The sequence below is a fragment of the Oryctolagus cuniculus genome, chromosome 7, assembly GCF_964237555.1.
Source record: "Oryctolagus cuniculus chromosome 7, mOryCun1.1, whole genome shotgun sequence".
Taxonomy (NCBI): Eukaryota; Metazoa; Chordata; class Mammalia; order Lagomorpha; family Leporidae; genus Oryctolagus; species Oryctolagus cuniculus.
The window spans coordinates 116228963-116255811 of NC_091438.1; the positions used below are offsets into that span (position 1 = coordinate 116228963).

The 26849-nt window shown below is 43.8% G+C and overlaps 1 protein-coding gene across 2 annotated transcripts in view; it reads right to left on the bottom strand.

Moving 5' to 3' along the window:
* The window catches only part of C8A (complement C8 alpha chain), a 64641-nt gene extending 45067 nt beyond the window's left edge, over positions 1 to 19574 (bottom strand). The window contains exons 1-5 of one of the 2 annotated variants that reach the window (XM_008263970.4): positions 19389 to 19574; positions 11564 to 11656; positions 6265 to 6358; positions 2255 to 2399; positions 1234 to 1381 (exon numbers count right to left, since the gene is read on the bottom strand). In XM_008263970.4, coding sequence (XP_008262192.3) covers positions 1234 to 1381; positions 2255 to 2399; positions 6265 to 6358; positions 11564 to 11656; positions 19389 to 19465 — 557 coding nt within the window. In that variant the 5' untranslated portion in view covers positions 19466 to 19574. 2 annotated transcript variants of the gene reach the window in all.
* Positions 19575 to 26849: the final 7275 nt, after the last annotated feature.

Consider the following 26849-nt stretch of genomic DNA (forward strand, 5'->3'; position numbering starts at 1 on the left):
GATAGAGTGACAGAGAACTGAGAATACCAGGATAATACCAGAATGCCATGAAGTGCTAGCCTTGGTCTGGGAACTGGGGGAGCAGAGATGCCAGGAAGCACACACACTGGACATATGGACAGCCAATAACTGTCCCCAGCCCTTTTAGATACACTCTGAGAAAATAGGATATGTGGGAGGCTCTGGGAGCCATAGGCCAGGACCAAGCCAGCTTCAGTAGTGTCAAGAGCAAGAGTAAAGACTGTCAGGAAAACTGTCTGCGGGAATTGTTACCTATGGCTTCTAATCTGCTTGGGTCCCTGTAATAAAATACCATAGACTGATGGTTGAAACACCAGGAATGGATTTTCTCACAGTTCTGGAGGCTGCAAGTCCAAGACAAGGTGCCAACAGGGTTGATTCCTATTGAGGGCTCACTTCCAGGCTTGTAGATGGACACGTTCTCATGAGTTCCCTCTCAGATGATTTCTCTGTGCACCTGTAGTACCTCCTTCTCTTCATATAAGGAGCCAGTCCTATTGGATCTGGGCCCCTCTCTTATGACCTCATTCAACCCTAATTAACCTCCCTAAAATCCCTGGTCCCAAAGACAGTCACATAGGGTCAGGGGTTGGGTTTTGACATATGATTTTGGGGTGGGGTGAAGGGCACCATTTTAGTAGACAACGCGACAGAAGGAACATCCAGGTAAAGAATAGGGGGAAGGCTATTCTAGAAAAAAGTAGGAATTAAGTTTATTAAAGTTCAGAAGGAAAGAGAGCAATGCATTCAAGGAACTGATCCTGAACATAAAGTGCGGGAAGAAGACAAGTTAAAATCAGGGCCAATTGACTCTCAACACATAAAGAGACTGTGGCCTGGGCATTAAGCAACAATGGCAAAGTCTGTCTCACTCCAAAGCCCAGGTTCATTGCACTGTATCACACCATGTTCCTTGGTTGTAAGTGCAACCGTAGCTCAGTGCAGACCACAAACAGGGCTGTCAGAAAGGGCACTTCAAGACATCAGCGGAGCCTTCATGGAACATGTGGCTTCTTTCAGTGGGCTTTGGAAATGGAATTTGAGGGAGAGGAGGCCAGTGGCGGGGGGGGGGGTAGGGGGGAAGGGTAAAAGGAGAGGGTTGCAGAGAGAGAAATCATGGGCGACATCGTGGATGCAGGACTGGCAGGTAATGCCCGTGGTTGAAGAAAGAGACCATCCTTGCTCCCCAACAGCCCGAAGGCAGGGACTCACCCCAAGGCTGCCTTCTCTGATCCTGGAATCGGGTCGTACTGTGCGCAGTCGTTTTCAATGGCCCTGATGTCCTCACAGTTGTCCTCATCAGAACCATCCAGACAGTCATTCTCTCCATTGCACACAAGGTGGCGTTTCAGGCAGCGACCTGAGAGCAGAGAAGTTGTGAATGGCCCCTGGACCCCGACCTCCGAAACTCCAATCTGGGCCATCATCTCTCTGCCTCTGCGCCCAGCTAAGGTCCTGCCCCATCACTCCCTCATGGATCTAATCCCCATGCTGCAGCCCCCTAGTCATCTTTCTAAGATGCAATTCTGCTCTGCTCTATATCCCTCGGTGGCTCCCCATTCCTCTCCTTCCAAATGCCACATCTGTGCCCCAAGTTACCTCAATGGCCCGTCACCTTCCCCTCTTTCCAAAGTCCTGATGCTGTAAATATCCTGGGATGATTCCGAGTCCGTGACTCCCTGTGTTTTGTGCAGATTTTTCCCCCTAGAGACTTCTAATCTATTTTCCAAGTCACAGCAACTCAAATACCATTTTCAACCTGCTCTGACTCCTCAAAGCACATTTGGGCAACTCCTGACAGAGGGTCCCTCTGGACCATGTATGTATGGCTATTATAAGGTATTGTAGGGGCCAGTGCTGGGCATAGCAGGTAAAGCCGCCGTCTGCAGTGCTGGCATCCCATATGGGTGACGGTTCGAGTCCCAGCTGCTCCACTTCTGATCCTGCTCTCTGCTACGGTCTGGGAAAGCAGTAGAAGATGGCCCATGTCCTTAGGCCCCTGTACTCGCATAGGAGACCTGGAGGAAGTTTTGTTCCTACAAACTTGAAGTACTATTACTTGGGTTGCTGGCTTGTCTTAAAATACCTATTCCTGGGCCCATCCCAGTCTTTTAGAACAGCAGGCTCCAGAGAAAGGATCCAGGATTCTGCCTTTTAACAAACACCCCTGGTGAAGTGTTCTGCGTGATCCATTTGACAGGCACAGCTGTTAGTCCGCTGGCATGCTACTCACCTGTCTCCTTACACTGGAAATCCTGTCCACACTGTGCTGGCCTTAGACAAGCTGTGGGACTGTAACAGCTGGCTTGATCCCAGATATCACCACTGCAGATGGTCCCCCCAAACTTGTTAGGCTGCAAGAGGCTCCGATGTCGGTACTAAATCAGATTTTGAACCAGACACAGTCATGTCAATCAATCAACCAAGATATGTGCAGGCAGGTCTCAGCTCAACATAAGGAACAACTGTCTCATGACTGAGAGCTGCCTACAGAGCTGTCTTTGAGGGGATGAGTGTACTAAAACAGTCGTGTTCAACCAGAGGTGGCATACTCCCCACTCCCCAACCAGGAATATGAAAGAGGGCCTCCGAGCAGCAAACGAAAGCCTTGCACAAGGTATTTCTAGGGTCTACCTACTTGCTGGGAAACACCTCTCTTCTCCTTTCTTCAACTGGTTAGTCTACAATCATCTGTCAAAATTCACATCCTGCTTCCCCTGGAAAGTCTTCCTGAGCTTCCCTCTCTCCCTGCACCTGTTGTGTAAGTCTGTGATTGAGCAGTCACTTGTCTGCCCCTCCAACCAATATAATTATGGGGTCGAGGGTGGCGATGGACAGGCCATGTCTTATTTGGATTCCTACACTTGAAACTTGATCTGTGGTCAGGTACCTTGGAGGCACTTCTCCTTGGGAGCATGTCTTCTGGTCATGGCATCTCCTTTTCCCCTGTACTGTATCTACGATTGAGGGGGGATGGCTTCACTCAGCTATGGGGACGTGTGGGTATGAACAAGGCCCAGCCCTCAAGAGCATCACATCTGTCCCTCGTTGCAGTGATTTCTTCAGAGATCGCCACGTGACTCAACCAGGCCAGCGATAGCGCTCTCTGGGAATTCACTACCCGGAAGAAACAGCTTCTTGTGGCTGCAGCTGCTGGGAATTGTGGACAGTAAGTGGTCATCTCACCTATTACATGGATGCGACCCACCCAAGAGCTAGAGACATAGTGAGCTCTGAGATCTGATCTCAGATTTATTTTATTTATTTATTTAATTAAATTTATGTATTTATTTATTCATCTCTGATGAATAAATGCTTTCTGACGGAAGGCAGGAAAGGATGAAATGCATGCCAGTCTTGGGGCGCTAGGGTTTCAGGGTAATACTTTCTGTGGAGTGTAGCATCAGATGCCAGAATAGAAGAATTTCCCCACGGATCAGGATATTCAGAGAAACATGAAGTCCCATCAGTGCCTTCCAGAGGCTTAGGGTCTAGCTGAGGAGATGCAGTGTACAGTAATATACAGTGCATGTGGTGTGGAGGGCACCCCCACAGTGTCCGAGAAGCGAACCTCAGCCCTCTGTTACCTGCTGCCTCTTACTTCCACCCAGCCCACAGGCTGGAGCAGAAGAGCTGTGAGTCCCTGACCTCAGCCTATTTCTTGCTTGTAAAGAATCAGTGCCTGGCACTTTGTGTCTTAGTTTCCAACTCTCTAAAAAGAGGGGGTGACCTGGACAACCTCACAAATGACAAGCACTAGTGACTCTTCCACTTGTGTCCCATAGTTGAAAATGCATAGGCACGAGAATTAGATGAACTTGGGTTCAGATCCCAGGTTCACTTACCAACTGACCACGAGAGAGTCACTGTGACCTTTTCTCAGTTTTCCAGTGTGCAAAATGGGTGGGTAACAGCACCTTACACTGAAAACACCGTGTGAGACCTAAGTGAGAGACTTTGTGAAGAAACACCTAGCGCTGAGCCTAGTTAATCATCAGTGCTCAATAAACAGAGGTACTTTCCCCTTGGTTACTGTCATCCATGCGTTCTTTTCCAGGTGGGTCCAATGGCTGAAGTGCTGGTTATGTCTCCTTTTGGTCACTTCTGCCTGCTTAGCTGCTAAGTAGCGAAGAGGCAGAGGGTGCAAGGAGAAATGAAGATCAAATCTGTGCATTTGCCTCCCCTGCCTGTTAGTTAATAACAACAGCAAGAGATTTGTAAACTCAGTGGGAAAAGATTATAATTAATGATCAATTTGGAAATACCAGGATATTTTCCCCCTCAGTGGAGTGATCAATCTACAAACATAGAGCCTATTTTCTTTCTCACTCTTTAAAAAGTTCATTGGATTTTTAATGGATGTAGTTACCAACATGATGATAATGGAGATGGTGGCTACCAGTGGTAGAGCACTCATAAGTGGTCAGATACTTCACATTCTTTAATCTAATTTCAACTTCACAAGTTTATGAGGTTAAGTATTATTATGAATCCTATTGTAATCTGGGTTAGAATTTCAATTTCTTAACATCTCTGACCCCCTGTTTTCTCATCTTCAAAATGAGATATATCTGAAAGTTTGGTAAAGTTTAGGGAAAATACAGGTAGAAAAATCAGCCCTTTATCTGGTTCCTGGAACACACTGAGTAATATCATTGTAGTGAGCTTTTGGGCTACTCCAGAAGAACTGGATTAGGTGACCACTAAGGTCACTGACTGCTCTCCGGTATAGGTCAAGGAAGGCAGGAGAATGGAGTGGTCAGCCTCTCAGTCTTTGTTTTGATCACGCTGAACATCCACACTCTGCCTCTGTCTTAATGGGTGACCTACACAAAGTGCGTGGCAAGGCCTATCATTCATAGTCGGCTGTGCAAGTCAACCTACACGGTTGATTTAAGGCATTAGCTCAGTGTGTAGTACATGGAAATTATTTAATAAACGGTGACTATGAAAGCTATTATCATCCTTCCTGGGGCCCCTATACTTAGAATGGGGTGCAAGCTAAAAGGCGCAGTCCCGTCAGTTCCCTGTTTTCCAGTTTGCTGTCAAAGAAGAAAGATCCCGTGTTGCAGGGAGGTTGGCACTGAGTCTCCCTCTGCGACTGCTCCATGCTGTTGCCTGTGGTCCATATCATTAAGACATATTTTTTTTCTAGTTGGTAGATAATGTTTGTTCCCAGAAATACACATCTTTCTTTGGGTGATTTGGGGAGGAAGAAACACCCTGATAAAAAGAAACGAAGGGAGCCTTTCACTTAAATAATTAACGGAATAAATTATTTTCAGGATTACTTTATGGACATGTTCATGTCTTTTTGACTAAGGCAGTAATTTGATTCTGATTTAAACTCACAGTCACTCACACTATCTGCTATCTCCATTGAAATACATAAGAAAATCTACTTTAGGATGGATTATAAATTGAATAGTAGCTATAGAAAGACACTGAGTTCTAATCCTTGGAACTCATACATTTTACCTGATTTGGAAACAAGTTCTTTGTTTACAGTATTAATGTTTTTGAGATGAGATTACAGTGGATTGCCTGAGTGGCCCTCAATGCCATCCTAGTGCCTTATAGAGGAAGCCAGGTAGACGCCCACCACCAGGGAATTTAAAACCAGTAATAAAACAGAACAGAGGTCAGACTACTTTTTGTTATTACTCCGAGCCAGTGATTCTGAACAAAGTCAGAATTCTGGGACTCTGCTCTGCCAGAATGGAAACTCCCTGCATCCCTTCCCAGCATGCTCCTGGGAACCATGACAGACACACCCCTGCGCATTGGGGGTGCCTGCCTTCTCAGCCCATGAAAGCAGAGTCCTCAGGAACACCTCTCAGGTGTCCCCTGGCTTACCTCAGTTCCCCATAGGGAGCTATGCATTTTGCTATTTAACTCCCCATGGACAGCTTGGCATTTTGTTGCTAAGCCATCAGCCTCAGCAGATGACCCTCATTAAAGGGCAGAAGCTTGGCCTGGACCCAGAGAGGCCATCAGGAATATCTGTGCCTGTGTCCAGATGGCCACTTTTCTGCCTCTAAGCATAAATACCCATCTTTTGCAGCCTCCACTTTTGATGCTTTCCAGATAGAATCAGATGAGGGCCAAGTTTCACCATCCAGATGTCCATGGGTCCTGGATACCCAAGACTCCTGGATTCATAGCTCCAACTGCTTACCTGTATTTCATACCTACCATAGAATCCGATAGGAAATGCCCCCGAGCTGGTCATAGACGGCTTACCTTTGTGTCCTGGCATGGAAAGCAGTCTGTCCACTCTGACCAGCTGCTTAGCTGGCAGTCAAAGGCTCTGGGGGTCGCGGCCCGATTTACTCTCCTAAAGACAGGAAAGAACCATCCATCTTTGAGGTGCAGAATTTAAACAAGTGTGAAAGCTGTGCACATTTTCCTTCCAGTAAAACATACTATATGCTAATTGAAGAATGAACACTTATTGTACTCCTACTACATGCAGGTAGAATGCTGGAGGAATTACAGATTATCCCTGTAGATTAGCATAAATTATTATAATTTATAGATAAATGACTACTGAGGAGGGCTATCAGTTGATGAAGCTGAAGAAGCAAAAAGCTCCGTGGCTAACAACAGGGAGTGTGGCACCAGAGGACTGAGTTTGAATTTATCCACTTGCCCTTACTTAATGTCTCTAGGCTACAGCTTTCCCATCTCTCAAATTATGTTGAAAATAACACTACCTAGTAGGGCTATAGAAAGTATGTGAAATGCTTATCAAGTATTTTCTAAAGGACAGCGTTGATGATTACATGCTGGGATGTTCCATGGATTAGCTCATTTAATCTCTATAACAATCCTGGGAGGTAATATTATTAGCCCTTTTCACATATAAGAAAGCTTAGATTCCTGAAATCTGAAGTCCCAGCCCAGAGACAACACTGGAACTGTCGGTTGCTGGCAAATCCCATCATTTCCTGCTGCTCAGTGTGAAGCTGCCTGCATCACAAATCGGCGAACGAAAGTGAGAGAGTGAGAGTGTTGCCTGGCGTCACACAGGTAGAAGGTGGACCCTGGTCTGTCTCCAAAACCATGATCTTTCCTTAACCCCACTCTGCCTTATCACAGGTTAGAACTTGCCCAGGTCACGCAGAGCGAGGGGAACAGGCCATGGGCTTGCGTGGGCAGAGCTCTCTTGTTGCTGCAGCATTGGGGTCAGTGGGCAGGGAGGGAAGGCTTTCTGTCACTGCCAGAACTGCCACAGCCTCACAGAGCAGGCCGCTGTTGCTGTGATGGATGGTACAATCATCTCCCGGGTGTAGCAAAAACCGTGCTTCAAATCTCACGCTAATTACGCAATGAGCCGCTACCCATGATGAATGATCAGCACGGGGCTGAAACTCCAGACAAGGAGCCACGGGATAGTCAGGGAAATTATGTTTGCCTTTCACACTGGTTCTCGAACTTTTGGTCTCAGGCTGCCTTTAGGCCCTAACAAATTTTTGAAGACCTCAAATAGCTTTTAAGTGGGCTGTGTCTATCAATAGTCATAGAATCCAAAACAAAAACGAACATTTTTAGAGTTCATTGATGCTTCAGAATTACAGTAACAAACTCATTACATGTTACTCTAAACAACATGATCTTATTAAAATATATTCTCAAGAAAATGATTAGTGAGAGGAGGATCATTGTTTGACATTTTTGCAAACTCCTTTATATCTGGTTAAGTGGAAAGCAGCTCAACACTCATTTCTGCTTCATTCAAACTGGCTATCCTTTCTTTTGGCTGAAGTTTATGACAAAAACCCAGCCTCACACAGACATGCACTTGAAAAAGGGAGCAGTACGCTGCCAGTATTTTCAGATAACTGTGAATGTTTTGCTTTAATATTGCACCAAAACTTGACAAGTGGGAATTTGCCCTATGTTAGTTGCAACACAGAACATGAAAGCAAACTGATGAGGTGGTTTTTGTGTGTGTGTTCTTTTATATTGAAATCCACTGACCTATAGATACTTTAAAAAAATATTTAATTCATTTACTTAAGAGGTAGAGTTACAAACAGTGAAAGGGAGACAGAGAGAAAGGTCTTCTATCTGTTGGTTCACTCCCCAAATGGCCACAATGGCCAGAGCTGGGTTGATTAGAAGCCAGGAGCCAGGAGCTTCTTCCGGGTCTCCCTCCTAGGGGCCCAAACACTTGGGATATCTTCTACCACTTTCCCAGGTCTTCACAGAGAGCTGGATTGAAAGAGGAGCAGCCAGGACTAGAATTGGCACCCATATGGAATGCCAGTGCCTTCTGCACCACAGCGCCAGCCCCCTACAGATGCTTTGAGTGGCTCCTGTGTGCATATGCAATCTTGGTAATGTCAGGCATTGGAAATTTGGAAAATTATCATTCACTCAGTATGCATATGTTACAATTATTAACACAACCCACTATACAACAGGAAAAAAATCAAACTTGTTAATATCACCAGTGATCTCACGAAGTTCATGGTGGTGGGTATGTTTTCATTTTTATGTGAAAATGCTAATTGGCCATTGCTAACAAATAATGTTATGTTTTCCTTAAAGGGCTAGGCTTTCTTCATTTTTGAGGCAATGTCAGGATAAAGGGGGAGGAAAAACTACCTAGGACCCAGGGCACAGGCCCTTGCCAGGCACTGAGTCTGCCTGAGCCTTGATCTTGACCCCTGGGACTGCCAGAAACAAATGGGTTATTTAAGGCTCTCAGTCTATGGTCATGTGTCAAAGCAGCCAGAACAGACTAAGGCGAGTGGTTTCTCTGACTTCAAACTCAACAACTGCCTCAGTACTCTGGACGTTCTTTAAACATTCTCCCCATTTCACCCCTTAAAATGTTTCACAGCATCTATTCAAGAATTGGGATTTAATAAGTTTAACAATTGTTGCTGCTTGAAAGACTTTCTTTTTTGTTAATAGAAAACTTTTATTTAATAAATATTTGAAGACTAGTTTTACTGTTAATTTTCATGGTACAACACATTAAGGACAGAGGTCCTACATGGGGAGTAAGTACACAGTGACTCCTGTTGTTGATTTAATAATTGACACTCTTTTTTTGGGGGGGGGGGGCAGGAAGAGTTAGACAGTGAGAGAGAGAGAGACAGAGAGAAAAGTCTTCCTTTTCTGTTGGTTCACCCCCCAAATGGCTGCTACGGCTAGCGCTATGCTGATCTGAATCCAGGAGCCAGGTATTTCCTCCTGGTCTCCCATACAAGTGCAGGGCCCAAGCACTTGGGCCATCCTCCACTGCCTTCCAGGGCCACGCAGAGAGCTGGACTGGAAGAGGAGCAACTGGGACAGAATCCGGCGCCCCAACCAGGACTAGAAGCCGGGGTACTGGCGCCACAGGTGGAGGATTAGCCTAGTGAGCCGCGGCGCTGACCTGACACTCTTATTTATGATGTCAGTAGTCACCCGGGGCTCTTGTCATGAGCTGCCAAGGCCATGGAAGCCTCTTGAGTTCATAAACTCCGACTTTATTTAGACAAGGCCATAATCAAAGTGGAAGTTCTCTCCTCCCTTCAGAGAAATGTACCTCTGAAGGACTTTCTTGAGTAAGATTTTTTTTTTCCACTGTGAGTTTGGTGCCACTGCCTTGATTTGCAACAGTCACAAGAATTTTATCCACCACTGCTTTTGCACCAACACCAAAAATATAAGCACAGTGAAAAGAGAAAATAATGAAAAATGAAAAAAAAAGAATTATGAAAACTGTTTTAAATTCACAGGACCCCTGAAAAGATCTTTGGGGATGGCCTGGAGTTGGCAGACCACACTTTAGGAAAGTGTGATTTTTGTAACAACAACCCTACCAGCCCTTCAAAGAAGACTTCAGAGCCCAGTTCACAATCTGCCTCTCTAATCAAATTCCATCCTTACTCTGGGAGCTTCTTCATCGTCCATGTAAATGAGCCATGTAATACTCTGCCCTCCCAGTCACTCCTTCTCCTTGTCTGTAACCCTTTCTTCATTCCACTGTTGTCCATAGTCACATTCAGGACTTCTGCTCTCTGAACAGCTCCTCTTGCAGCTCACTATTCCCGAGTCATTTGTAAATAGTTACTCCCCTCCTGTCCTGTGTGCTCAGTGATTCTCACTGCACTGTTTGTTGGACCTCTTTGGGACTTGCCCTATCTGACAACAAAACTGCCCTTGTGTAGGACACCCTCCTACCTTCATTTCCCTGCATTACCATTTTTGATTTCACAGTTCATCTTTTTTAAATCTTACATACAGCCCCCACTGTGCCTTGATCATACCTACTCATTAAATCCAACCCTGAAAGAATCCAACTACCTACCTCCTCACCTGATGAACTCCTAGGTCTCTTTTGGTGTTTCTATAACCTACCATCAATTATTTAGGGAAACACTTCCTCATACCTCGACTGGTTAGATGCTTCCTTTCACCTTTCGGTCAATCTCTGCGCACTTTTTTAACATTTAATCATCATGAGTGCAACGTGTGTATAATTTCTATCTTCTCTGCCAGATTCTAACCTTGATGGATACAGATTCTGTCTATATAGTTGCTACTGAAGCCCTAGCACCTGTCATGGGCCAAACCCATAAAGGTGCTAGATAAAAATCTATGACAGGAAAGGAAGAAAAAGAGGTAGGGGGTGAGGGGTGGGTAAAGGAGAGAAGGAAGGAGGGAGGGGGAGAGGGAGGGATGGAGAGAAGAGAAAGAATGGGCAGTGACATTGTTGAGATATTTGTTAAGTATTGGAACCTGATTCCGAGCTAAAGTCTAAACATATAATCTTGGTATCTAAAAGTCCAAATGGCTCAAGATTTGGTCATTTTTCTCATACATGGTCTTAATAACGGAAGTACAAAGTGTAGGAATGTGAAGAAAGAGGATTTGAATCACCACAAGGTGAGAGAAGGTATCGGGTGAAGGTTTGGAAACTGGAAAGGATTCTAGCATTAGTTGTGCATCTCACTATGGAATTGTCAAGATAATGTCATTGTAAACCCACAGAAACTGCATTATGATGTCAAGATGAGGAGAAAAAAAGCCTGTATTAATGGATGGAAGCAAAAGCCTAGACAGAGCCGTGCTGTGTGGCTTTAGTTTGAAAAGCTTTGTGACATGATGTCTAGACAGAGCACATGCAGTAATTCCATCAGTGAGGCCAGAGTACAGAAGGTAGCCCAGGACCGTTCATTAAGCCATTACAGGGCTCCAACCTTCTAGCCAATATCGATATGGACAATATTTTATCTTATCATTCCAATGAACTTTTTAATTTAGTTCACTTTTTAAGGATTATGAAAGTAATACATTCTCATTAAAGAGAAATAGGAAGGATTATAAATGAAGAAAAATTACCCCAAATCCCTACCACACCACAATGTTTTGCTATATTTCTGTGCACTCTGTATTTTACTATTAAATTGAGGTCAAACTGAGCATTATATTTAAATTTTGATTCTTCCATTTAATAGTAGAGAAAAAAAGTGAATGATTTGTGATGACTTCACATTTTCCACTCCCCTTATATTAAACTATTAGATTATTGAGCCCTTACTTTGTCTCTAAGTTATTTACTGAAGATACACCCTGCTGAATGGGATGATTGAAGTGATTCCAAAGCTTGTGATACATATTGTCAAGTGGATTTCTGAAAAAAAAAAATAACTGCATCAATTGTTTAATCTTTTAAAGATTTATTTATTTATTTTGAAAGTCAGAGTTCTAGAGAGAGAAGGAGAGACAGAGAGAAATCTTCCATACGCTGGTTCACTCCCCAGGTGGCCACAGCAGCCAGTGCTGGGCCAGGCCAAAGCCAGGAGCTGCTTCATCCAGGTGTCTGATGTGGGTGGCAGGGGCCCAAGCACTTGGACCATCTGCCACTGCTTTTCCCAGACCATTAGCAGGAAGCTGGATTGGAAGTAGAGCAGCTGGGACACGAACCAGCGAGAACATGGGGTGCTGGCATGATAGGCAATGGCTATTCCCACAATGCCTGCCCCAACTGTTTAACTTTTTAATTACTTAAGGATCCATTAATCATTCTGAGGCCTCAGGCATGTTGACGACTGTTTTTAAAGGACCTTCTGTCTTAATCAGTAGGACTTGGAATACAGAGCGCTGGGACTCAGGAGTCTTTGATTCCAGTCTGTTTGCCTTCAGCTTGCTGTGCTGCTATAAGGAAGTGTCTTCAGCTACCTAACATTTAGGTTTTTCATTGCAGAATGAGCACGAATAGACACGCGTGTCCCATGGAGTCTCCCACAGTGCACTTTCTGGAATACTAGTTCATGAGATGTGCAGCATGGCTAGGGAAGGAAAAGGAGAAAAGTTCCCTGGTCAAATGCATTTGCTTAGATAGCATATAACATAGAACTCTTTAGAGATGTTGAATACCCAGTAACATATTAAAGGCCCTGAGAAGTTTTTGCATTTTACTGGCTAAACTCAACATTTCCCAACTCGTTTGAAGCAGAGATTATTGTTTTTTTTTTTTTTTTTTTTAATGTCACATTTGTAAGACCAAGTTGCACAGTTAAGAAAAACTGATGTTTGGGGCTGGTGCTGTGGCATAGTAGGTTAAGCATCTGCCCTTGGTGCAGCATATGGGCACCCATTAGGGTCCCCACTGCTCTACATCTGATCCAGCTCTCTGCTGATGGCCTGGGATAGCAGTGGAAAAATGGTCCAAGTGCTTGGGCCCCAGCAGCCACATGGGAGACACGGAAGAAGCTCCTGGTTCCTGGCTTCAGATCAGCGCAGCTCCGGCCTTTGCGGCCATTTGGAGAGTGAACCAGTGGATATACCTCTTTTTCTGTCTCTCCTTCTCTCTGGCTGTAACTCTACTTCTCAAGTAAATAAATTAGTCTAAAAGAAAAAAAAAAGAAGCACTAATGTAACAGAAAGCTGAAAGCTGTTAGGAGCTCACCAAATATATATTTGAATCATTTCTGCCAGTCATTGAACCTCGGTTTCTTATAGCTGAGACACAGAGAGAAGAGCTTCCAAGACTTTTGGATATGGAGTGAGATCTTGAATGTGAAGCTCTCAGCACGAGCGTGGCGTACACGTGAGAGTCGAGTCTTCCCTTTCTCAGTTCCCTGCGTGTACAACCAGACTTTCCATCTTCACCAAAAATGTACTGGACAGACTATTAGTAGGGCAGAGGCCTAGTGACTCACACCCTCTGCCTTTGAAATAGAGTGGATCTCTCTCTCTCAACTAAGTAAATAAAGTGCTAAGAAAAAAATAGAATGGCATCTTGGGCAAAGGCTAAGACCTAGCATTGAATAAGCAAACTGCAAGTCACATGTTTGACCCACAGATGTGACTACTTCAGCAATTTAGATAACAAAATAGCTAATTAGCTACCATCCTTAGGCTACAGGGTCAGGAAACCTAGCCCTGATTGTTGCCCCGGGGTCGTCCTACTAAGTTCACTGGCTCAGCTTATAGTCAAGGTTCATTGTGTCTAAGTACGCTGTCTTGAGCCAGTCCCATTCAGCCACAGGAAAATCACACCACTGCACGAAACTGGTTTCAGATTGACTCAGTCCGGAGCAGACTCCACGTCGCCAAATGCCGGGGGTCTTCCTGGCGCTCTGTGCGCCACGTTTTCCCGTGTCGGCCGCCATTGGGACCACGCTTCCTGGCTCCCTCGTTCCGTGGCCTGTTCTCTGTGGAAGTCTTCATAGTGCATTCTTGCCTCTGTTCTGTTTTCTTTCTGCTTCTTTTTTTCTCCACAGCCACCATCCTAATGTAGGGCTTCTCCCCATCATGCTTTTCATCTCAGTTTAAATGCCACCTCCACAAAGAAGCCACGCCCTCACGCAGCTTATCTTTGGGTTTCCCAGATAGCCACTCTCAAAGGTTCTCGCTTGTTTCCTTCATTGTATTGTGTAGAAATTGCACACAATTTGCAATGGAATTTTTGATTTACCTGCTTATTGAATGATTCTGTCACTTTATTGTAAATTCCATGGGGAGGGGGACAGGAACATTATCTGTTTAGTTCATTCCGTCACCCGGCATCCCTAGACTATTTATTGAATGAATGCACAAAGTATGTACTCTGTATCAGAAACACAGAGAATCCCATACAGAACTTCCAGTGCTAAGCACATGCCAGCTCTCCTGCAACATCTGCACAACGCTGTTGCCTCCACATGAATGCCATCACACCTCACTGGACCTGCCTGCCTATACTAATGTAGAGGCCCCTACGTGAGTCTTCTCCCTCCATTCCCATCCCAGACTGCGAGTTCTAGTAGGTGGAGGTCACGACCACGCCCCTCACCTCTGTACTCTAGTACCAGGCACAACACTTGGCATTTAGTGGGAACTCAATAGCAAAATCTCTACAGGAACCTATTATCTCATTTAATGTTATAGCATCTCATTAAAATTTCTTAAGAATGGGGTAGGAATTACATCCATTCTATAGGTGAACAAAACATATTTATAGGGAGATGAAATAACTTGCTTAGAATTATATGGGAGTTAGTAGAAACACCAGAATTTAAACCAAGACTGTTGGGTCCCAAAGCCTATACAACTTTTTCCTTATTCTGCAATGTACTCTGCACAATTTCTAATTAAAAATAGGATAATAAAAATTACTTATCTCTAAAGGCCTACTGCGTGTCAAGTTCTGTGCTATTTCATGAGAACTTCCATAGCTCCTGACAAGAGCTCTGTGAGATGTGTACTGTCTTCACTTTATAGACAGAAAAAGACAAACCTGGAGAATTTAAGTAATTGGCCCAAGTTCAAGAGCCACTAAATGGTAACCTTAGGGCTTAAACACATTGCTCACACCCCATGTCTCATATGGGTACCCCTTGAAACACAGCTAAGGGTCAGTTATCCCGGTGACCATATTAATGTGACTCACTCACATCCGCTACTCCCATCGTTTATGTTAATCAAAACTTTGCAATATCTGAATACGTATTGATCCCTGGTCATCTGGACAATGTTAAAAATATGCGCATGGCCCTGGTTCAGGATCCTTTGGTATTCATGCTCTGATGCCCATAAAAGCAATGAAATTAAAAAGGAGGATCTAGTTGCAGCTTCTTTAGGATCTACCACCTACATGGCCCATATGGGGAGACAGGCAAGACAGCCGGCAACTGCTTAGATGGCTGCTCTCTGCCTTTGGGGTCCTCATTCACACTTCTTCAAATCCCATAAGGGATTCTGTTTTCTATCCATGGAAATATTGAGTTGAAAATGTGAGGAAAAACCTTGGGATATCTTAACTCCAAACTAAGTGTTTGTCTTGATTATCAAACTGTGTATTTCTTCCTGAAGCATTTTTGCTTTGCTTTGCTTTTTGTGGGTGTGGTAGTGACAGCTGTGGTAGTAACAGCAGGCTGGGGATGGGAAGGCTGGACTGTGCCGCTAGATAACTGGGTGACTCAGAACTGGTTGGATTATGCTGTTCCTCTCCAGGCTGCTATTAAGAGGATATTAATAGGAACGATAGAAGGAGGATTGAATTGGTCAGTATTCAGAAAACGCCTAGCAGAGTGGTCCTGTTATTGAATACTCCCATTCCCTCTCAAAGAATTCGTATTCTTTCTCTACAGCATGAGTGGTTTAAGCTAGATGCTAAGTCCTTCCTAATTCTAAAGACCCATGAAGAGTGGTGGGTGCTGTGGCACAGCAGGCTAAGCCACTGCTTGGGATACCCACTCCCATTTAGGACTGCCCAGGATCAAGTCCCACCTGTGTTTCTGATCAAGCTTCCTATTAATGCACACCCTGGGGGCAGCAGGTGATAGTTTTTGTACTTGGGTTCCTGGAACCCATGTGGGAGATCCAGATGGAATTCCTGGCTCCTGACATCCACCTGATATCTCTCTTGCACTCTCACTCTCTCCCCTTCTCTCTGTCCCTCTTCTTCTCCCTCTCCCTCTCTCATTCTCCTGGGCTTTCACATAAATAAGCACAACTTTAAAGACATCTGAAATACAATTAATGGAAGAAGCACACAAAAACTGTGTGTGCTTTATTATTTTAGAAGAATCATGAACACAGTAAGGAGGGAAATGGAAGATACTTTAAAAAACCAAACGGCACTTGTAAAGCTAAAAATTCTAAGTAAAATGAAAAAAAAAAATTCACTGGATTGGGTTAATGGAAAATTAAATACTACAGAAAGAAAAAACTAGTAATCTTGAAGATAGATGAGAGAAACAGGCCAAAATGAAACAAATAAGACTGCCAACAACAGCAGAGAACAGAGCCTCTTGCGGCTGCATCATGCAGGCTAGCTGCTCCGCATTTGGACCATCAGAAGGACGGGGAGAGGTAGGATCTAAGCAAGTATGTGAACCAATAACAGCAAATACACTTCCAGATTTGATGCACTCTATAAACCCACAGAGCCATAGAAGAAGCCAAAGAAGAAAGTTTTTAGAAATTTTACACAAAGGCACAAAGCAGCTTTCTCCTCCTAGACTCTGCAGGCCAGAAGGTAGTGGAATGGTGTCGTAAAAGTAATGTGGGTAGGGAAGGAAAGAAACCAGTCCCTCAGAATTTTATATTCAGCAAATATATCTTTCGAAATAAAGACAAAATAGAGACTTTTTCAGATCCCTCCCTCTAAAAACATAATGAATTACCACAATATCTGCACTACAAGAAATGTCAAAGGAAGTTATGTAGATAAAATAAACATAACATCAGAAGTAGAATGAAATTATTTGAAGGTAAATTGTGATAAGTTAATGATATGTCATAAATCTTCGAGTAATGGCTGAAAAATTAAGTAAGGTAGAATAGCTAACAATTTGTAATTATGAAAATATTAAATCTAAAAGATGACTGAAAAAAGGAAAAAACAATTGAAGCAAAGAAGGCACAGGACAAATAGAAAACAAATAGCAAAATGGCAGATTTAAAACCAGGCATATCAATAATTACTTTGGATGTAAATATTCCAATTACTGATTAAATGACAAAGATCATTGGATTAGGCAAAGCAAGACTCATCTGTGTTTAACTGAAGTATACTTTAAAATAGTCCTATAAGTTAACATATTACAGAATATCCATGTAAACACAAATAATCATAGAAATTAACTATATTAGTAATAGATAAAATAGACTGTAGAATAAATAACCAGGGATAATGAAAGCTTTTCATAAGAGGCAAATCATCCAGAAGTCAGACAACAATCACAGATATTTTGTGTGTGTTGTGTGTGTTGTGTGTGTGTGTGTGTGAATTTCATAAAAGAACTTCAAAATGCATGGAGCAGAAACTGGTAGAACTGAAAGGAAAAATAAACCCAGAAGCATGTTGGATGTCACATTCTTGTCTCAGTGACTAACAGAACAGTGAGATGAAAATTTGTGCAACATTAGCGCTCAGCTTGACTTGTTCTGGAAGCAGACCAAACAGCAGAAGAATACCCACCTTTATGTGCAATGGGATATTCATTAAGAAGGACGATCATATTTTTGTGAGAAACAAATCTCAATCATTTTTTATTTCAAATTTTAAAAACTTTATGCAACACAAGTACTAAAAGGTCTTATTTGTATAAAATATGTAATAAAAATGTTATCAAAACCCAATATTTTGAGGCTACAGAGTATCACTTCTCTCCATCACCTCTGTCTTAAAATTTTTTTCTCAATTCCATCTTTTTACTAAAACTTTATAATAAATAAATGATAAGCATGCCTTAGGAAATAAATATACATCATTAAAATGCAAATAAATATATTTGCAATGATAAGGTTTATATGAGATTTATTTGGGGCAAATTAAAAGTGTTGTTATTAAAAATAAAGCTTCAAGCCCCTGAGTGACCTGGAGGACCTGGAGCCAGTTGGTGTATTATAAATTTGTTCTATCAGGGAATTGTCAACCCTCAGAGAGAATGAGAATAGCAATCCCACATCACCTGGCAACAGCTTCCAATGAATGCTTACTAGGTAAGGACTTCTTAGGCAACTAATTCTTGCTCTGAATTTCCTCCCATTCTACAAGTGAGGAAAATGAAGCTATTAGAAAAGTTGAAATTTTGCCCAAGATCACACAATATTAGTAAATAATCATATATGCCAATAGCAGAATGTGAACCTAGTTCCTTCACCGGTGGCTTTCCATTTTCAAAGCCAGTGTCAGACGCACTGCCATGGCACACAAAGGCCGTGGGATTCCCTACTTCAGCACTTTGTAAAGTATTTAATTGGTTCTCTTTTGCCTTGACTTGAAATTTGCCTCTTCACTGGTCTGTCTTGTTTGATAAGTTCATCAAACATCAAGACTCTTTGTTCATTTTCAAAAGGGATTACAATGATAAGCTTTTATAATTAAGAGTATCTTGGCCGAGATTTTCTTTACCACTGTTCTCTTGCCTTTATCTTCTGATTATTAGAGATGAAATTTCTGATTTTTCAAAATTGTATTTGCTTTAAATACAAGTGACAAATTAACTGCTTATGAACTGCTTTCCCTCCTTCTGAACTGTTACTTGAAGGAAGGCTCTCGTGCGCTAGCCTTTAAAAAGCAATAATGATCCAGAACTGAATAATCTAACAATCATCTCTTTGAATAGAATAAATCTGTTTAAAATAGCCAATGTTTAGGTGACAGAGACTGCTTTAAAGCTATCCCAAAGGTGAAATAAGGGGTTGTGGAGGCATTACAATCTTAACTTGATGTTAAGATTTAAACAGCACGAAGACCCAGGTTGGGAGCTTCAAGGAAATGGAATGGGTAAAATGCAACATACAAATGCGAATCTCTCTTCTGTCTGTTACCCCACAACAGAAGGTAAACTTACTTTAGAATGAAGCAGCCCAGCATCTCTAGAGTCCCCTGATTTCCCAACATGATTTTGCACACATTTTCTACTTCTATGCTCCCCCAAACCTACGGGGTGGGTGTTCTTGTGATTTGATTTTACAGATAAGGAAGTAGAGGCTAATTGTCCAATGTCACACAACAGAACTACCATTTATTAAGTGCCTACTGTATGCTGAGTGTATTTCATAAATAGAATCTCTTATTTCATCTGCAATAACTCCTATTAAAAAAGAGGCAATATATTTCTACTTTTACAGACAAAGAAGCTGAGGATAAAAGAGATCAAGTGATTTATTCTGGATTATAATCAAGAGTATGTGGGCAGAGATTCTCCTAACCCAGCTCCTAGGCATTAGGGCTGGGGTGTATACCTGCGCCAATCTGATTCCAGGTGCCTGATCTTTTCAGGTGCCAGAGTCTTTCTCTGGAGTAGCAATGCCATGAGCGAAGTTACACTCTGTCCTTACGTGGACTTTTGCAAACGTAAAATGCCTTGATTCCCTAGCGGATGATCCCTTCGTGCAAATTTTGCAGAGACTTAAGGTCCACTTACTGGTTCACCTTCTCCTGTGCAGTCACCGCAGGTTGACAAGTCACCAAAAACAAGGTGAAGAAAGCAGCAACCAACATCTCATCCAGGAGCTGTCACCCCAGGTCACCTTGGAGGAATAAACCTGTCTATCCAAGGAGCAGGAGGAAAAGGTGTCTATGGAACATGGAAGATCCAGCCAAAGTTCCAAATTAACAGAACTCACTCAATTCTCAATCAAAAGTAGTTAATTATTAATCAGGGTATCCATTAAGCAAACACCCTAAAAGTGGCCCAGATACCCAAGACCACTGCCCTTTAGACTTTTTGAAGAGTAGTGTCTATGTGGTTAAGGAAACTAAGCTATTCAACCAACACCAGCTTCGGAAAGGGATGAAGGCAGAAATCAAGGCACAGTTCCAGAAGTGGTCTTGTTGAGTGGCACTTGGGATTTCTGAGGTCTGATCAGTCTGTCTAAGCAGACTGAAGCAAGGATAATACTGGTACACCAACTTGGGCAGAAAATTGTTTGAAAATGCTAGCAATTACACAGAGGTTCTACTATATATCGCCCAACATCTGGAGCCTGCAAAATATGTATAATCCAATGGACTTTCCACTTTTCATGCAGGCATTGTATAGCATTAAGATCCAACATATCTGTGCCTAGAGGAGACCAGATGTCTTAAATAGACATCTCTCAAAGTGCTCTCTAGAATTATAATGTCAATAACAGGCACACATCTGGACTGACGATGCCTTACCTGAGTACAAGGTCTTTCTCTTCCAGATATAAATTAAATGAAATAAATAGAGATGGACAGTTGCATAGAGAGGTGAGGAGACAGATAATAATTGAACTCCCATGTGAAAGGCATTTCATCTGTCTTATTTTATCTACTCCTCATAATAATCTGTGAGATGAAAATTATTAACTCCCTTTTGCAGTTGAAGAAATAGAGGCCCAGAGAAGGGAGCCGACTTGCTTAGGGCTATGCAGCTGTCTCCCTATCCTTGGGTTATTTAGATTCTCTCATTAGCGGAATTGGCCAGTAATAATCTCATTATAAATCTCAAATAAAATCATAGAATGTTTTAATGAATAATTTGTATGCTTAAGAATGTATCTGATTTGGATGTGGGGGTTTTAGAAAAGCATCCAGTTGTTACTGCCTCCCTTTCCGCAGAGATTTAAGCCAAATTTGACAGAAACGAACACCAACTCTGGGTCTAGGAAAGCCCTTCATTCTCTGGTCTCTGTCTCTCTTCCTCCCATCTCTCCCCATTTTGAGCCTTGGATCTTCTTGGCCTTAGTTCCACCCAATTTCTGACCCCTTTGGAAAGCTTCTCTTCTCCTTTTTCTATATGGAATCCAGTGGTGATTGGCATTCCCTAATGCTTCTACTGAAGAGGTGGAGTATTATGGAATGTCTGGTCCTTGGACACCTGGGGCCAGCTCAGGGGGATACAGGTGGGGCCCACCTCTTTCCACCAGCTCCCCTTCCTTGACCCATTCACAGAGTTCCTGGCACAGAGCCCTCTGTGATGGGAGCTCAGGTCTCATGGAGACCAGACCTTCTCTACCCTGTGTTCTCAGTTGGGGGTGACTTTGCCCACTAGAAGCCACATGGCAACATCCAGAGATGCTTATGATTGTTGTAACTTGGAAGGGTTGTGCTACTGGTGTCTTGCAGATAAAGGCTAGGGATGCTGCTAAACATTCTACGTGATATAAAACAGCACCCATGACAAAGAATCGTGGGGCACAAAGTGTTATTAGAACCTAGGCTGGGAAATACAACTCCACCAGAAGGCTGGTCAGCTTCCTCTGATGCTGGGAGTTCTGCTGAACAAATTTTCTTCTTCTGTTTTACATATAGGTGATGCCATCTTCCTTCCTAAACCAGCTGCTTGAGAAATCTCTGATGCCTTTTCCACGTACCCATGGCCTCTGTGGCATTTCAGCCCCTGCTGACCCTTTGGTCCTGTCTCCACTCCCCACCCCCAGCACAGTCCCCACGACGTATCTGAAATCAGATTATGGGGTACCATACGATATCACCATGTGCTTATTAACAAATTCCCAATATTAATAAGCCTGTGTAGGTTCTTGCCTAATATTCAGAAAAAAATTCTGAGTACTGGCATAAATGAACGAGGCAGCATGATACATTTTAAGCTATTTATTCAGTGTGAAAGATGCATAGGAGAGTGAGGGCCCTATCTAAAGGAGAGAGAAATCTGGATTCCTACTGTGTACCAGGAGCCAGCCATGTGGAGAAGTATGCAGGCCAGGAAGCATGGGGCGGGTGGCCTGAAAGCCATGTGCCCTGGAGGTGCAGGTAAGCAGGGACCCACAATGGCAAAAAGCCAGAAAGCCAAGAGAGCGATTTCACCATGTCCCAGGCTTTTAATCCACTTCCAAAGGGGAGTGGTTAATTAGCCTGATTGGCCAGTGGACGCACAGGTGTGGCCAGGTAGGGGCTTGAGGTCACACAGGGGCATGGTGAAGGCATGGTCTTCCAGCTCACAAACCTGATCAATTTTATTCCATATGCCTGCCTACAACTACTCCTTTGTGATCCTTTCCCTCTGAGCTTCTCACTCTCCTCCTTTGGGCTATTTTAAGGTCTTCTCTGTTTTTCATGAGCACCTCCTAGTGGGCTTCCATCAGGTTCTTTATCAAGAAAATTGGCTTTGACAACACCACTCTCCAGTTCAAAAGGCTACAGTCACTCTTCCAGCGTCTAGTCCGCCATCAGTGGGTTCCAATCCAACTTTGCAACCTCATCAGCCACAGCCCTCCATTAACCAGAGTAGTCGAGGTTCTTCTTCACTTCTCCCACATTTGGGCACTGCAGTGACTTTGCTCACAGTGGGACTTCCAGCTGGACTACCCTTCCCCATCACCCCCTTCCTTTCTGCCCAGTGTCTTAGGTCTCAAGCCCATCATGGACCCTTGGTTGTGGCTCCATTTACAAGTTATCTTCTTGTTATCTAACTTCATAAACATGCTCCCAAGACTTAATTTTTGCCACAGGTTAGGGTTTTTTTTTTCTTTTTCTAGAGGAGTTGGGTTTATCTGGAGAATTAATTTTTTTTAAGATTTATTTATTTGGAAGTCAGAGTTACACAGAGAGAGAGGAGAGGCAGAGAGAGAGTAGGTCTTCACTCTCCAAATGGCTGCAAAGGTTGGAGCTGTGCCAATCTGAAGCCAGGAGCCAGGAGCTTCTTCTGAGTCTCCCATGCAGGTGCAGGGGCCCAAGGCCTTGGGCCATCTTTTACTGCTTTCCCAGGCCATAGCAGAGAGCTGGATTGGAAGTGGAGCAGCCTAGACTAGAACCGGCACCCTTATGGGATGCTGGTGCTGCAGGCTGGGGCTTTAACCCACTGTGCCATAGCGCCAGCCCCAGAATGAATGTTTCTTTAGGGGTAAGTTCTGAGTCCAATTCTTCCTTAAAATCTTCCTGTCACTTAGCACACATTTTTTTTTTTTTTTGAGATTTGCATAGATTTATTAGAGTCAAAGACCTACAGCCAGAGCGGCATGGAGGGGGGTTTCCAAGAGAGGAAAAAACCCAAAAGGCCTCATAGCATTCGGATTTTAAAGTAAAATTTAGAAGGGAAAAAAACTCGACAATCAGATTGGCATTCAGGAACTGGGCAGGGACAAAAACCATCGAAAGACCTGATTTATAACCCTTTATCCTACCTGGTTTGCTCATGCTAAAACAAAAACATCCAGAAAGTTGGGATAGGTAACTTGTTTTCAATAAACTGTGAACTCAAATGCAATCACCACTCCCTTGCTATTCTCATGGAATTTGTAAATTTGGAGATTCCTAAGGAAGCAAGACACTTTGATCTGCTAAAGATACACTCTTGAGGGGAGCAGGCACCTAGCTAATCCAAGTTTCTACCAGAGGACCTTTCATATGAAATATTTATTGAGTGAATAAGCAAATGAGTCAATTAAAATAGATGATGGTGCCTTAATTTCAGACACATTTTCTCCTTTAATCCTCAAAATAACCTTGTGAGAGAAATGTCATTATCCTGAAGAGAATCCTGAGAGTCAGCGATCAAAGTGGAAAATGGAACTAAGACCTAACCAACGGCGTTCCAGGCCTTGTGCCTGCCATTTGACGTGCCACAGCAATCTTGCAAGGCCAGTCACACAAATGCAGGTTGGAAGATGAGGATTTGGAGTTCAGAATGGTTAAACAATTTGCCTGGAGTCTCACAGCTGGTGAGTTTCAGACTCATGGATTTATAATTTGTCTAACTAGAAAGCTTGGGATCTTTTGTATCTAGTCACACAACTGCTAAGCAGTACAGAAAGACAAAGTCCCATTCTTCTAGCTCCAAGTCCAGTTCTCAGTCCATTGTGCCTTAGCAGTGAATGGATAGAATTCCCAGAGGACCAAGAAAGCAAAATAAAGTGGGTGGAGAGGGATTTGTAGGATGAAATGGAAAAAGAGAAACTGTGTGAAATGGGATTGTTCCACACCTTTATGAATGTGTGTATGTGTGCACAAGTGCACGCTTGCATGCAATACATTGCTACAGGAGTGAGGAACCCATCTGCTTTCAGCCAAAATGTTCTAAGATGAATGGGAAGTGCCAAAAAATGGTTAGGTTTGCATATGTGGATTTCACCATAATTGTAGCATTCTGCTATCAAAGATAGATAGTTACAAAATACTGAGCCGAACAGACAAGATGAGAATTCATTTTGAAAATGCATTGCCTGTCTCAGGGAAGTGCTTCTCACCATCTAAATCAGCCTATGACTTATGGCTTCACAAGGGAGCATGTCCTTCGCTGGCTCAGACGGCCCCACCGGGGGACATCCACATCTGTGCTGAGAGGTTTTCGGAAGTGCTGCACCCCAGTGCCTCTGCACCCAAGGGCCCCAGAGGAGATCTAAATGCTGTGTGTCGAATGCAGAGGGAGGAAACTCTGGAGTGGGAAGAAGAGTTGAGGGTCAGAAAGGGTCACTAACCTTCATCTGCAAAATAGGTCAGACCTTGCCTAGCAGGATAGGATTACACACTAAGTGAAGAAACATCTTCACACCTGGGCATTTTGTACAGCTGTTTCTAATCTATTTCTTTTTTAAAAAAAGATTATTTATTTTTTTTTTATTTGAGAGGTAGAGCTACAGACAGTGAGAGGTAGAGACAGAGAGAAATGTCTTCCGCCTGTTGGTTCACTCCCCAACTGCCGCAATGGCCAGAGCTGTGCTGATCCAAAGCCAGGAGCCAGGTGCTTCCTCCTGGTCTGCCATGTGGGTGCAGGGGCCCAAGCACTTGGGACATCTTCCACTGCTTTCCCAGGCCACAGCATAGAGCTGGATTGGAAGAGGAGCAGCCGGGACTAGAACCAGCACCCATATGGGATGCTGGCACTGCAGGCAGAGGATTAACCTACTGTGCCATGCTGCTGGCTCCTTCTAGTCTATTTCAACAGTGCACTCTGCCCTGGACTCACTTCCAGTATCTGCTTTTCTCCATTTATATGCTTGGGAGCTCTTGGGGTGAGGACCTTTTGCTCTGCCAAGGGCCATTTGGGTATAAGGGCATCATTTGCAGACCATGCAAAATTATTAGCTTAAAAATGAGCCTCCTACAGATTTATTGAATTTCAAGTCCCACCTGCTGTTGCCTCAGCAGGGCCAGACCAAATGATTTCAGGACCCCTATGTGGCCCGTGGGCCAGATTTTCCTCACCCCTGCTGGAAGAAAAGCAGGGTCTGGCCAAGAGACTATTGGAAGATGACGGAATGTGGAAAGTCCATGTCCATGTTCCTTGGGTTAACCTTAACCTCACCCCTTCTCTGCCTCTTTTTCCACCAGGGCTGGTAGAATGAGTCCTGCAGCAGAGCCAAGGGCTAGGTCTAGCATGCATCCCCTTCCCATCTCTGCCCAGCTTTTCCAGGGCCATTTTGGCACTTTCTGGGTTGCAAACTTTGTGACCAACTCGAAGTAGTAGCTTCAACTTGGACATGGTCAGTCTTACACTGGCCCTGGCAGATGTGATACTTTTCTGAACAGCTTAGTTTCAGCTTCAATGTAGATGGCTGAGCAGTTTTGTTGGTTTGAGGGCTGTGTGCATGTATGTGTGTGTGTGTGTGTGTATGTGTGAGCCTCGTTGCTCAGCCCTTTGTAAGATGACACATCTATTACATCTGTTTTTCCTCCTGATTGCCTCATCAGTCCCCGCTGCAGCCAATAGACATTAGTGGTGAGTTTTCCACTGGAAATGAAGTGGGGTTGGTTTAAGTAATTGGTCTCAATCAGCGGCTTTACAATGGGTGGGCTAATGCATGCCTATTGCTCCCCACTTCAGAGTACAGCTTCGTATTTGCATTGAAGGGGGTGGGGTGAGAGGCAGTCAGTGTCTGGCTCATTAGAATAGAAATTAAAGACCCTTCTTCATAGAAGACATTCAGCATTGTAAGCAGCTCTGGACAGATCCGGGTGGTCTGTTGGGAAATCCGTGTTGGAATTTGGCCACAATAAAAGCCAGAGTGCCTTTGAACCTGAGCACATTCCATTGTCTCCTTCTCTGCAATGCCTTCACTGATGGCTTGGTTGGGGGAGGGGTCCTTTTCCCCTTGTCCCTGCCAGGCCACATGGCCCTCTTTGTCACTTCCCCTCATATGGTCATGCAGGCAGAGCCAGTTGAGGGGTCAGTGATAGTGTGGGGTCACTGAGTAACTATATGGTAGACCAATGTGGGTGCCAGTTTATTAAGTATTTCAGTGATCCTTACGTTACCAGCCCATGAGTATTTACAGCTTCCATGAGACCCCTTAAAAATGTTGTAGACTTTAGTGTCAAACTGATTCAGACCTATCAGAATACAGCCTGGCAAGGGCTATCCAAGTCCATCTTTTTTTACCGTTATATCAGAATCAGTGATACAAGACACAATCAGTTATTTCATTCATTCCATTAAGGGCTGAGGTTAGGCACTGTGGTAGGGGGTACTCCATACTCAGAGAGGAGGAGAGGGCAGCCCTGTCCATCACAGTTCTGTGCCTGGGTTTGAGGGCTCCATGGAGAGCTGCCCAGGGCCAAGCTGGGAGCCCCCATGACCAACTGCTCACGTGTGACTTTGGTCACATGTGAACCAAGGGAAGCAGAGGGACCCAGCCAGGAGGGGTGGTGGACACGGACATTTCTTTTAGAGAGAGGAAGGGAGGGCGAGGATTCCAAGCAGCATGAGCAAACCATGGCGATGAAGGCAGCCTGGCCAGTGTGGGAATCCACCTGCTGTCAGGAACAGGGTGCGATGAGGAGGGAAGGGCGAAAGGGCAGGCAGAAGCCACATCAAAGGACTTCGGATTTGTGCTTTTGGTTTTGGCTTTGTTTTTTTTTTTTTTTCTTTTCTAAGATTAGGATAAAGATTCTATCCCTAAGGACATGGAGGCACTAGTGAATGAACTGTGGGTGTGGAGCCCCAAGATCCTGTTTGCAT